Source organism: Zalophus californianus, chromosome 9, assembly GCF_009762305.2.
Source record: "Zalophus californianus isolate mZalCal1 chromosome 9, mZalCal1.pri.v2, whole genome shotgun sequence".
NCBI classification, from domain to species: Eukaryota; Metazoa; Chordata; class Mammalia; order Carnivora; family Otariidae; genus Zalophus; species Zalophus californianus.
In genome coordinates, this window is record NC_045603.1 from 60,163,203 (window position 1) to 60,176,190 (window position 12,988).

General features: G+C 54.2%; 2 protein-coding genes across 2 annotated transcripts; one reads left to right on the plus strand and one right to left on the minus strand.

Moving 5' to 3' along the window:
• Positions 1-719: 719 nt before the first annotated feature.
• LOC113922677 lies at positions 720-4,655 on the plus strand. Its single transcript, XM_027594864.1, has 3 exons — positions 720-921; positions 1,389-1,492; positions 2,745-4,655. The coding sequence occupies exons 1-3, from the start codon at positions 869-871 to the stop codon at positions 3,308-3,310; spliced, it is 723 nt and encodes a 240-aa protein (XP_027450665.1). The 5' UTR covers positions 720-868; the 3' UTR covers positions 3,311-4,655.
• A 4,008-nt stretch (positions 4,656-8,663) lies between these two features.
• On the minus strand, positions 8,664-11,973 carry HOXC12 (homeobox C12). The gene is made up of 2 exons (XM_027594669.2): positions 11,345-11,973; positions 8,664-10,574 (listed from the first exon to the last, which is right to left on the minus strand). The coding sequence occupies exons 1-2, from the start codon at positions 11,943-11,945 to the stop codon at positions 10,336-10,338; spliced, it is 840 nt and encodes a 279-aa protein (XP_027450470.1). The 5' UTR covers positions 11,946-11,973; the 3' UTR covers positions 8,664-10,335.
• Between the last annotated feature and the right edge of the window lie 1,015 nt (positions 11,974-12,988).

Below are 12,988 nucleotides of genomic sequence, written 5' to 3' on the forward strand. Positions count from 1 at the left end.
CTTTCTCTCCCTGCCTCCCTCCGTCCTTGTCTCTCCCTCACTTCTCGGGCCAACCGATTTCGGATATGCTCCTTTCTCCGCACCCCAGTCCTAGGCTGAGCCCGCTCAGCGCTCAAGGATCGCGGCGGCAGGTCCGGGTCCTCGGCCCGCGCGCTTTGCTCCCAGTCCCGCTCGCTGCAGCCTCCTTTGCTAGTTGCCGGATTTAAACGCTTCTCTCTCGCTTTCCTGCTTCTCCCCCTTTCTCTCCGCCTCTTAATCTGAGAAATAAATAAATCCAAGCCTCCTACCTCGTCAGCCCTCCCCACTGGCGCTGCCTCACTTCTCCTCCTTACCGAGGGTACCGCCTTGTTTTCAGAAGGAAATCTTAATAGACATTTAGGCTGTAAATGAACTTTTCTTTGTGATGGCTAATTTTCTTTCCAATTCTTACGTCCTGCTCCTTTTCCTGGTGGAATGGAACGGATTTAGAAGTCTGCAGTAGGGGAGGGGAGTGTGGAAAGACGGAGCCCAGAGTTAGACAGACAGTGGCGAGAGACGCGGAAGATCCAGAGATACAGAGAGCAAAAGAGGCGTTGGGCTGGGAAGAGGAGGGAGAGAGGGAGGGAGGGAGGGAGGGAGAAAGAGAGGGAGGGAGGGAGCCCCAGCTGGCGGGAGTGGAGCCAGAGAGAGAGAGAGAGAGAGAGAGAGAGAGAGAGAGAGAGAGAGAGAAGGAGAGAAAAGTTTCCCGGAGTCTTCATTAGTTGACTTCTCTGTCCGCTGCTTCCCCCAGCCGGTGGAGCTCACCCCCAATAAAGGAAGGAAGGGGGTCTTTATTTTTTTCTAAGGCCGCAAAGAGTCCAGTGTTTACAAGCCTAGAAATGCTACGGCCATGTCCAGGCAGAAAGAAAGGCTGAAATGGAGGACCGACGCCTTCCTTATAAGGTACGATGCTAACTTGACCTTCACTTTGTCATGGCGCCCCCCGCCCACCCAGACTGCTGCAGGCAGCCTGGCAGAGCGCAGGGCGGGCAGACCCTGGCCTCTGTTCTCCCTCCTTCTTCTCCTTCGCTTTCAAATCTTCCTTTCCTTTTTAAATGTTCCTCAGTTTTTCTGTCTTATTTCCTTTTCTAGCTTTTCCTTTTTATTTCCTTCCTTTATTCCCTGTGGTTTCTCCTCCTGTCCCTTTTCTTTCACTCATTCCTTTTATTCTTGTCTTCCTGTTTCATGGTTTCCCTTGACTCTCTTGCCTGGCTCTCTACCACAATCTCCCCCCCCCCCCCCCCCCCCGCCCAGGCTTCTGGCTTCTGGTGTTCTGAAACCCAGAAACAAGAAAGCATATTTTCAGTTTTTTCCCCATCCCCATCCCAACCAACCTCCAGGGCCCTAACCTGATTTCTGCCCCCATCCAGGTGTCTCTGGGGAAGAGGTCCAGGAAAGAAGGCCAAATTGGGATCAAAGGGGGCTTCACTCTGGACCCAGTGCCCACTTGAGGATGACAATGAACTTGGTTTTGGTAAGACCCTGTCTTCCTCTCACTGGCCTAAATTGCTAAGTCTCTGTGACCTTAGTAGTCTTGAACTGAGGGTGAAGTCCTTCATTGTGGGGGAACATGGGACAGCAGAGACTACTGGCCCTGAGACTAAGGGAGAGATTTAAGTACCAAATTGTTTGCCCTTCTCTGAGCTTCCAACCCCTAAAATTGTAGAGATTTCCCTTAACACATCTGGAGAGGGGATTTAGAGAACTGGGGATTTCTGGAGATTCACACACACATTAACAATAGGAAAGAGAAAGACAATCTGGCCTCTCTCTCTACCGTACCTCTTGGTGCCTTCCAGGCTCCAACAGAGCCTCTGACATTAACTCTAATCATATCTTGTGTGGCTATAAAATAAATGATATTATCAACACCCCTATAATTATCTATTATTCGCTTACTTGTGATAATTACAATACTAGATGAGGCAGATCTATACAGACAGAGTAAAACCAAACAAATATTTTGGAAAATGAAACTGGATCACGGAAGCCTTCAAAATCTCTTAAGAATCTATGAGTTCCTGCCTTGGACCTTCTTGGTTCAGGAATAGCCATCTTGTAGGTCACAGGGTGACATTGGGAGACCCTACTACCTCCTTTTCCTCCATATCCCATATAACACCCCCCCCCCTCTGCACTGACACAAGAGAGGATCAGACAATAAAAGGGAAATGCTTTCTCTCTCTCTCATTCTCTCTCTCTCTCCCTACAATTATCCAGATAATTGCATGAATTCTTCCTTGAATACTGCTGTGTAGTCAGGATTGGGATTTCAGCAGGAAGTGCAAGGGACAAGATTCCAAATGGGGGAAGTTGAGAGGGTCCTGCGTTGTTACATTCCCAGACTTTATAGTTCTGTCTAGTGTTACATTGTTTCTTCAGGCAAAGATCTTTGTTCGCCTTCGGTCATATTTCTCCCTTCCCCCTCCCTTTCCTTCTCTCTCCCTCCCCCCTTTTGTGGTCCCTTTAAAGGAGACTCAGATCATCTTATGCTCTTAATAGATGACCATAAAGGTAAAATTAATTCCCCCCTGCTCTTTAATATCAATATCTCTTCGTTAAGTATGCACATTGGTGAGACTAAACAGAATTAAGTGTTGCAACCCAAACCAGCAATTACATCCAGGGTTGGGTTTTTTTTATCATGGGGTCTGGCTTATCAGGGGGTGTTAACTCTGCCGAACGATAACCAGGGGTTATTTGTATTATTATTATTTTTTTATAAGCTCACTGGGGCCTGAGCCAGCACCAACCTGGTAGAAAAAGCAACCATGAAGCCAGAGAGGGAAAAGAGCTCCAGACAGAGATGAAACCACGCGGAGTAATGCAGGGAAAGGAGGAGGCAGCAGGTCTCGGAACAAATGTGGCAGAGAGCAAGACAGGCACTCACAGACAGAGGTTTACATATTTTTATTCAAAAAATTTTTTAAATTTGGGGCGTGATGAAGAAAAGGGAAAATTCAGAAGAGCGGAGAAGAGAGGGAATTATCCGAGTCCCAGCGTGAACGCCCCAGAAGGGGAGAAGACTGGATACCGCGAGCGAGCAGCGGATGCCGGAGCAGCACCCGGCGAGGGCTCTGGCTCTGACTCGGCCGGCCGCCGCTGCCCCACACGCTGTGGGCTGGCCCTCGAAGACCCCCCTCGCGGCTGCCAGGGCTTCCGCGCTCTCCTTATCATCTCCATCTTTATGACAAGGCTTGTTAACAAGACCAGCGAGCTGGCCACGCACATCTATCTCAGCCGCTCACGCTCAGCCAAGCAGCGGCTGGCGCGGGGACTGGCGAGGCACTAATTAATTGATTCCTTTGGACAGTAAAATATGGCAGTGTCTACACGGAACCCATAAACAATATCTCTGCGGGGTGTGAGTGCATTGTCTTTCAAAGAATTTTTCCATAGGCGTGTGTCAGGTAGTCTCGGATTTTTAGCTACTAAAGAAAGACCCAAGTGGGACTCATTTTTCCGGGGCCAAAACAGAGTTCGCTCAGGGTCAGAAAATGCTTTCAGCTATTATTGCCTCTCCGAAAGTGTTAGGAGTGGATTTTGTTGAGAAAAACATCGGTTCCAGGGTAAACTTGCCCTGCTACGGGTGTAGATCTGGCCAGCATTAAGGATGCTAACCGCTGCTGAAGAGCTAGGTGGGGTACAATCCTCTTCCTGGTTAGCTGAGAGGGAGTGGGGCTGCTCTGGGGTTTGAGAGGGACGTAGGAGACCAGGTCCAGCCTTTACTTCATGAGTCTTTCTCCACTGGAGATTTTAAAAATAAATTTAAAAAAATTTTAAACCAACTTTGGCTTTCAGGAACCCTGAGTGCCCAGCATACACCTAGAACTTGCCTTTACCCCAACCTGCCTGTTACACAACTTGCCAGGTCACTGCACTTCCCTCTTCCCTCCCCCGCCTTTCTTAACTGGCAGCCTAGAGTAAGTCTCTAATATATTTATCTTAGGTCTAGAAGAACAAGTCCTGAGACACAGGGGTAACCTGATTATATAATGCTCATTCCATACAGGCTGTGATTATGCAGTCAGACCCTGCTGCAAGCAGGACTTGGGATACTAAATATAGACCCTGACTTCGGCAAGAGATGTACTAGGGAAATTGAGTTAGGAGACCACTTATATAAATAATCCATATAGACATAAGAAGGGGTTTTTAAAAGATGGAAATAATAGAAAGAAAAGAGGCTCAGCCGGTGGCGATTGTTATTGCCAATGCCTGAGCTTCCTTCCTGCTACTGTTTGTAAGATAGCCAAATAAATGTGTACTATAAATACAATAATATGTGCGCTCAAAGAATGTACTGCAATGTATTTGGTACGCACACACCATGTAAACAAACTAATTTATAGAACGTATTTTTTCATACATTGGGTAGATACTCAATTTGTGTATATATAATAATATGTATTTTCCATGCACTTTTTATGTGGACACATTAATATCTGGATGCATTTTCCATGTATGATTTTATATACCCTATGGAATGGATACATCTATGTAGCTAAATCGATGAGGACTGTATATTCCCTGTGTAGGATATATATGCAAGTGTACCGTTTATGTAAATGAATCTTTACAAGTGGTGTTTATCCATGCTATGTGTAACCTTTTCCCAGAAGGTTGCTTTCCCATACAAATAAAAGTGCCTCTGTATGTATGTTTTCTAGAGAAATATATTTTCCATGCCCAGTATGTACATCTAATATAGATATCTGTGCATTTTAGACTGTTTCAATATATCGGTTATGTTGGCTGTACCGCCAAGTGTGTGTTTTCTGAAACATCTTTCCCAGGCCCCGCATACGGACTATGCATCTTTCACAGGGAAATTTCCTAGCAAGAACCGCCGGCGAGTTTCACCCGCGCAGACCTGTCCTCGAAGGAAGTTCTCCACTCTGGGACGTGGACACTGACAAAGTGAAGCCTTGTCTCCAGGCTTGTCTCCAGGTCTCCAGGAAGTGGCTCTGGCTCAGAGAGGAGGAATCACCCACCGGCAGCCGGCTGGGCCACAGTGGCTAAAGGTCCGGCTGTGTTTGGTCTCATGTGAGCCCAGTTCCTCGCCTCGGGTGCCGGGCTCCTGGAGGCGGCACAGGCTTTAGGGGCCAGGGCCGCCGGCGGTGAGAAGCCCAGCGCAAGGGCGGACGGCCGCTGTGGGGACGCCGCGGGCCCAGCAGAGGGAGGGCATTTAGCAGAGACGCCTGGTTTCCGCTGCGTGGCAGCGCCTGAGACTCGGACTGTTCTTCCAGATCTCCCACAAACTCGCGGGGCGCGCCCAGGCCCAGGGTGCTCAGGGCTGAGAGGCTGGGCGGGGCGGGGCTCGGCGGCCTCCTCTGCTCCGGCCAGCAGGGGTCATCCCGTCCTTGGTGGGGGCCCGGCGGCCCTCGGGCGGCGACCGGCGCTGCTGGCGGCTGTTGGGCGGAGAGCTGCGCGGGGCAGCAGGGGCTGAGAGGCGCGCCGGGTCTCCCCTCCCCGGGGCCCTGCAGCGGAGCGAAGCCGGGGCCGGGGCCGGGCCGGCCGGGGACGTGGACCGACCTCCCAGAGCCCTCTCCGCCGGGCCAGGCCACAGAGGGCTCCAGGCGCCCGCGTCGGCCACCAGCGGCCGCCGCGTCTTTGTCTCGGGGCCTCCCCTTGAGCGGCGACTGCGAGCACGGCGCCGGGCCGCAGCGGTGCGGGGCGTTCGGGGCGGCGGGCGCGGGCCGCACGCTTCTCCACGGAAAACCCGCAGCTCTGTCTCGACGGAGGCAGACGCCGGAAGGCGGCCGCGCGGGCCTGAGGCTCGGCAGACGTGCGGCTGCGGGACCCGGCGCCTGCAGCTCAACGCGCGCTGAATTACACCGGACCCTCCGGCGCCTCCCTGTGCCCGCCGCGCAGAGAGGGTTGGGGGCTCCGGGGTGCGTTTCCCACGCGGGCCCGGGGCCTAAAAACCGCTCCTATTTTCCTGGTAATGGCGGGGAGGATGGTCTGGGGCTCCCGCCTGTCCGGAACCCAAGGTCCCGGGGGTTTGCTTTGTTCGTAGATGGGACTGGCGGTCCCTGCTCTGCTCTGGGTCTGAGCCATCGATCGCGCGCCGGGTTTCCGGCTGCATTAGCATCCACAGGACCCCGGCTGCCGGGCCCATCTCCCGCCCGCTCAATAGCGGCTTTAAATACCCGAGCTGTGTCTATGCAGGTCAGAGTGGAGTAGAACTGAGTGGATAACCGGGGCCAGGGATGGTATAAACTTACAAATACACAACAGCAGATATATTTTCTACCTGAATTATCCAGATAATTCTCTCCATTTCTTGCTCCTCAAGACCCAGTTAGAGACACGGGATTCTTTGTCTTAAAGTCCATGGAGTAAATTGTAGTTTGAGGGTTTAAACCAGACAAAAAGTTGCAAAATAGATGCAATCCTTGCCCAGATGCAGAGTTCAGCCTTACCCTGAGTATTTGGTTTGAGGCTCCAACCATGACATTCTCTTTGGCCCAGAGACCAAGGGTAAGTTTTTTAACCATTAGGAGGAGGTTATAGTGTCTTTTCTTCTCTGACAGTCTCCCCAGTTATTGAGTTCTGGGACCTGTGTAGACACCACCCAGCAAGGTACCTCCTCTCTCAGATCTGCAGTGTCTCTGGGAATAAATCAAGGGAATAAATTAAAGGCCAGTTATTCCTGACCTCCTTAAATTCCCTCCCTTCTTTTTAGCCAGAAATACCTTCACTGTTAATTCTTCCTGTATAGATGTGTCCTAAGAAGATCGTAGTCTCTGGCCTGGGTTCACTGGGATTCAACTCCTACCCTCCACCACCCCCCCCCCCCTTAATTCAGACCCAGGCACAGCCAGCCACCCAGTCCCTCTCCCAGCTCATGGCTGCCAGAAGCTACCCTGTCCCCAGCTTTGCCTGTACTCTGTGGAGGCCTTTGTATGAGTGACCCCCCCAAAGCTTGGGATCTTCCTTCCTGCCCAAACCCCTCAGCTGCACAAGACAAGCTGTGTGTTAGGAGCAAAAGGAGAATGGGATTCAATTTAAATTTGTTAGTTTTTCTAGGAGTAAGGAAAGAAAGGGAGAGAAAGAAAGATTTCAAGGCAGGAGGTGTGGCTTGGATGCTGGGCTTCGTGGGGGCCCCTGGTATTTCAAAGCAGACCCAGGAGGGTGGAAGGGGACTCTGGGGGAGACTCCCTGATTGGAGCCAGGCTGTGAGAAAGGGAAACTCAGGGACCAGAGGCACAAGGGTGGAGGCAGAGGGAGGATGTCCCACCCAGAAGGAAGGGGTGAAGTGGAAGTGCAGGGGGCCCATGGGCTCTGCCGGAACCCAGACTCTGGCTTCCGCCTGGGCCTCTCTCTGGCAAGGCTCAGAGAGGGTTGTTGGCTGAGAGAGATGAAGCCTATTTCACCAGCTCCAAGGGGTCTTTAGTCCCCTACCTAGTCATTTTGCAGGGCACGAAATGTGCTCTCAGAGTGAAGCCATGGGGTTAGACACTGGGGTTAAAGTGTGGTTCCACCAGCCCCTGCCCCATATCCCAGGGCACTCTTGCTATCCCTGCTCCAACCTGCTTGAGGCCCTACTGTGGTTTCACTTCTTGGAGATCCTGCAGCTCAGACTTCCTCTTTCTGGCCCTGAAGGTGGCTTCAGCCTCCTCTGGGCTGTCTACATTATTTTTATGACCCCATGACTCCTCAGATATCCCTCTCCTCCCCCCAATCTTCTATCCCCCCAATTTTCTCTCTGCTAGTAATTGCTTGGGACTAGAGCTGGCAGCTCATCAACAGATCTTGGTTGCTCGTATATTTTTGTTGCCCCTGCACCGTTCTTCCTTTATCATTATATTTATTATTTTTATTATTCACCTGAGCTGGAGACAATCAAGAGGGGGAGCTGCTAGGAATGGGGATCCCGTTCTTTCTGGGCAGAGGAGGCCATGTGTGGGGACTCAGTTTAAAATTCTTTCTCAAAAAAACACATCATCGTTCAGTCATTTTTTAATTATTATTATTAATATGATGAAGCAACTCTGTACAAGGACTATATGAAGGGAAAACGTGCTAAAGACAGACGTTTGAATAGGAGGGCACACTACAGAGAGCTGGGAAGGGCATCTACCCACAGAGACTACACTAGGTACTAGCAACGGACACAAGAGAACAGGACACAGATTGACAGAGAAGCTCACAGAAGTCAAGTTTAAAGCGACAGGAAGAGAATATTGCATATCTTTGTACCACCACCCCTTTTGGAGTGTTCTGGTCTCTTTTCTCTACTAGGCTGTGGGAGTCAGGCTGGAGTGGTGAAGCTTGAATCCAGCACCCCAGAGCCCACAAGGTCACAGGAGAGGCTGCGTGAAGGGGTACATGAGTGACCAGGCAAAGGGGAGAGCGCCTCATACCCAGGGCCAGCCCAGAAGGGATTGTGCCCACAGCTGGAATGGTGCTGATTTCTGCAAACTTGTATGTAGGTGAAACAAGTTTATATCAGTGGTGAAGTGTGTCAGGTGCCTAGTGGAGGATGAGGGCAAGTGATTGTACGGCCACTCTGCGGGGCTGTATTTGGGGACATGAGGCTGACTGCTTACAAGTACAGTCAGGAAAGTGGCATAGGCCCAGTGGGGGTGCTGGGCTCCGCTGTGCCTCTGTTTGCCCATGCCTCTGCACAATCCTGTAACAGGGACTTGAAGCTGTGTGCTGGTGGGAGAGTGGGAGGCTCTGTGGATTGCCATTCGAGGGTGGGTTAGGGGAGACTCTTCCCAGGCAGGAAGAACACCAAGCTAGCAGACCAGTTCACACTGTGCGTGCTGGGCTTAACTCCCATCAGGCCCCTCTTCTCACCTTCTTACTCCTGGCAAGGGTGGGTCAGCAGATGGGGAGGTCGAGGGACTCTCACCAAGAGGGATAAAAACGGAGTGCAGGAAAGTGTGGTGGGGCTTCTTCACTGCCTCTCTCCTAAGCCAGCCTAGATCTATTGGGCTGGGGCTGGGGCCTGAAGGGGGCTATGAATGAAAGGCCCTGGGCTGAAGAAGCCACTCTGGCTTCCAAGCGGTTCTGGGGATGTGCCCCTCCTTCTGCTCTGGTCCTTGTACTCGGCGGCTCGCCGGCCAGGGGGAGGCGGAGGCAGCAGATCCTGAGACAAAGGGCCACGTTGGGGGGCGTTTGGAGTGGGGTGGGTAAAAGAGAGAAAGGGGTTGTGTGGGGGGCAGCAGCGCCCCCCTCCTTCATTGTCACCAGCCTGGGAAACCCGGGCTGAGCAGGGGCCTCCGCGGCCGGTAGCCCCTTTAGGGGCAGATTCTCCTCCTGCCTCGTAAATAATGCCGGTCCAGCCTGTGGCCGGCCGTGACCGTGAACGCCAGCGGGGTAGGGAGAATCAGCAGCGGTAGCCGCGGCTGCCAGAAACTCTCCCGGTCAATCAATACTGGGCTTCACAGCCTCTTTCACAGCCTCTTGGGCTTCCTGGAGGGCCAGGTGGGGGGTCCCTGGGGTGGCTACTAAACCTGAGCTGCATCCGCTCAGCTCGCAGTCCCGTGCTTGCGGCTTCCGGTCCGCAGCCGCCTAGGCGGCGGGAAGAGTGGATGGCAACACACCTGTGAGCGAATGGGCGGACAGGGCCTTCGGGAAAGGGAACCAGGAGACTTTTCGGGCAGGCTGCCCTAGAGGGGACATAAGGCTGATGATCGCCCTGTCCGCAGTCAGGTCCGCCAAACGCCTGTACCTCCGTCTGCTCGGTGTCCAGGCCTAGAGGACCAGACCCCAGTGGACTTGAGCATTACTGATCACTCTGGTCTCCCAAACTGCACTTCCTCTTAGGTTCCCACACTTCCTCCTGCCCTTCCAGAGCTACCCTAACCCTTTCCAATCTCTCCACCGATCCTCCACTCTTGCTCCCTCCTCTCCTAATCCCAACTACTGGGAGTTTGAGGAGCCTTGGTTCCATTGTCCCCACTTTTGCCTACAGCAGGCTGACTGACTTAAGACCATGGAAGGAAAGTGGTGGTGGGGGGAACGCCTGGGTTACCTTTCCTCCAGATCCTCAGCCTGAGGCCAAATGCCCCAGTCCCACTGCAAACCAGCTCCTCCCCAGCACCTCAGCCTTCCCTGTGCCTATCCCTTGCCTGCAGCACCTCCCTCCCTGGCTGGGTTCTTCCCTTCTCTCTGGGACCTGGCAGAGCCTGTTGGGGGGGGTGTGTGGGAGAAAACCACAAACAAAACAGACAAGAGGATGTCCAGGGAGCGCCTGCCAGAGATGCCTGGCGTTCTAAGCGGGGACTGTGTCCCAGGCAGCGCCCCCTCTTACTCTCTGCCAGAGACAGGCTCAGTCCGGTGCCGGTGCCCGTGTCTTGCCCCCTAAAAGAAGGAGAGAGCTTGCTCCCTCAACAGAAGTCTTTTCTTTTTCATTCTCCGGTTCTGAAACCAGATCTTGACCTGCTGGTCACTAAGATTCAAGCGGTCTGAGAGTTCCCTCCGACGCTGCCGCGTGATGAACTCGTTCACCAGAAACTCCCCCTCCAGCTCCGCCAGCTGCAACTTCGAATAGGGCTTGCGCTTCTTCCGGGAGCGGCTGTGGATCGGGTACCAGGGCGCGCCTGGGTGGAGACGAACCGGCAGCGTTGGCCAGAGGACCAAGAGGTGACAAGCCCAGTACCCTTGGTCCTTCCCCAGCCCTTTTCACCTTGGCCTACTTGCCCAATCCCAGGCCCTTGCTCTCCTGTCTCATCGCCTCTCTTCTACACAGACCCTCATCCCCACCAACTACCCCAGCTTCATCATTCTCTTTTTCCCCTTTCACTCCTCCTTGCCTCCTCAACCCTACCTCCCGCTGTACTATCTCTGACCCTTCTGTGTTCCGATCCCCTCACTTCTCCCCAAACCTCTTCTTCTCCCGGATATCCTGGCCCCTTCCTTTCACATCCTCCAGGATGGGGTCCCTGATCAGCTAAAACAGACAGGAGCGAGTGGCCAGAGCAAACCGGGTCCAGTGGCGTTTCTTAAGAGGAAAAATGTAGGTAGGAGCCTGTGCGAAGGCGGAGGGAGAGGCCATAGAGAGCGGGGACCAAGCTCTCGGTCCCCACCGCCCACCCCCAGGCCTGGGGAAATGTCTGTCAGAATCCCCTTCTCCGGAGCTCCCTGCCCCCTCCAGCCTCAGGTCGGCTAATGGGACTCTCTGCAGTTCTTTTATGGGGATATTTACATGTTTATAGGCGCCCCCCCCCCCCACCCCGTACTTCTTTTTGAAAGAAGCGCTTCCTCACCACACATTCTGTCACCGCAGGCGGCCCTAGCTCAGTCCTACACTGCCCGCCCCGGTGAGCTGTCCGGTCCTGCGCACGCCGCACGAGCGGGCCGGGGTCCTTACCGCTGGCCGAGAGCCCGCCGCCGGGGTTTAAAGGCGACACCAAGCTGCCCGGGTCGCCCGCGCCGGCGCCCTTGTTGCCCTCGTTGAGCAGGGACGAACTGGAGTCGGATTCCAGTGACTGGCACGAGGGCGGGTCGTGCGGGGGTCCCGCGCCACCGTCGCCGCCGCCTGCCGCGTAGTCGTACTTGAAACTGAGCGCGGGCGGCCCCGACGGCTCCAGCGGCAGCAGCGCTGCCCCCGGCGCGACTCCCGGGCCCGGCTCGCGCCCGCGCTCCTCACGCTTCAGGCCCCCGCCGCCCTCGGCGCACGGCTCGCGGTAGTAACCCTTGCTGTCCTCCACTCGCGCCAGCTCGCACGTGCGGCCGAAGGGCGGGTTGAGCGACACCGGGCTGCCGAGATAGGGCTGCGGGTAGCCATTGCAGGGCTCCGCCGACGGCCAGGGCAGCGAGCACACGTTGTCGCGGCGCGGGTAGGACAGCGAAGGCAGCCCCGGCAGCTGCGCCCCGGACGCGCGGAAGTTGGGGAAGTAGAACGTGTCTCCCGTGTGGATGTTCACCAGCGGCCCCACAAACCCGGGATTCAGGAGATTATGCTCGCCCATTTCCGCGGGGCCCGACCGGCAGCTTCTACTTTATTGCTATCTGACATTAAACATAGTTAAACCTGCGCCAGCCACCCATTGGCCATCCAGCTCACGTGGGCGCCGCCGCCAGGGGGATGGGTGGGGACAGCGAATTCCCCCCCCCCCCCCGCCCCGCCACCCCGCACCAACTCCAACTTCCCCCTTTCCCACTCGGGGTGTGTGTGTGCGGGGGGACAAAACGCGGGGGCAGATTTATTCTCTGGATTCTGGTTTTTTAAAATATCATATAAAACCTAACGCAGAGAGCAAGGCAATCGCCCGACACGGGGCAAGAAGGAAAAAGCCACACCAAAAATACCCACACGTACGCACTTCTGCACCATGCACCTCCCCCAAATGTATTATCTTCTCACCAACAGTTGGCCAAGCACAGCCTGTCCCTCTTTAATTAGCTCCTTTATTAACTAAAACCGTTGGAATTTACAATATCTCCCCAATAAATTACTATTAGATATTGTGTCATATAAAGTTTACTGGCTGTTTAAGGAGAGGGATGAGCCCTTTGGCTCGGGGTTTATTTACAGTAGAGGCGAAGCGGAGGTAAGGACAGGTTTCCCTGCCACTGTCTTTCCCAGCCCTGCCGCTGCTGTGCTCCTCTTCCTCAGCTCTTTCTCCTCAGGAATTTTGGGAGACACTTGGGGTCCTCTCCTCTAGGAAGGACTATGGGAAAATTGTTAGTGTTGGGCATCCACCCCCCCTCCCCCGGAGCTGGGAGCCACCCCAGCCTCACACTTCCACTCATTGTTAGAGGAGAGATGCAGAAAGGAGGCAGAAGAGGCGGGGGAAAAAAGGAGATGCCCAGTTCTATATGGACCTGACTACCTGCTCTTGAAAATCTGGGGGCCTGAACTACTCTTGCCTGTGACTTCTGTGGGTCAGATGGGCTTCTGGGGGTCTTCCAGAGTCTTTGCAGCAAGAGGCTCTGGGACCCCAGCAGGCTTGGCTGGCCTGAGATCCTCGCGACTCCGGCTGCGGAAGAGACCCCCCACACCCAAGAACCA

Coding starts and splice junctions, on each gene's coding strand:
- HOXC12 (XM_027594669.2), bottom strand. CDS start 11,945: ATGGGCGAGCATAATCTCCTGAATCCCGGGTTTGTGGGGCCGCTGGTG. Junction 10,575..11,344: donor CGGCGGGCTCTCGGCCAGCG/GTAAGGACCCCG, acceptor GTCTCCACCCAG/GCGCGCCCTGGTACCCGATC.
- LOC113922677 (XM_027594864.1), top strand. CDS start 869: ATGTCCAGGCAGAAAGAAAGGCTGAAATGGAGGACCGACGCCTTCCTT. Junction 922..1,388: donor ACCGACGCCTTCCTTATAAG/GTACGATGCTAA, acceptor GCCCCCATCCAG/GTGTCTCTGGGGAAGAGGTC. Junction 1,493..2,744: donor TGACAATGAACTTGGTTTTG/GTAAGACCCTGT, acceptor TTTTTTTATAAG/CTCACTGGGGCCTGAGCCAG.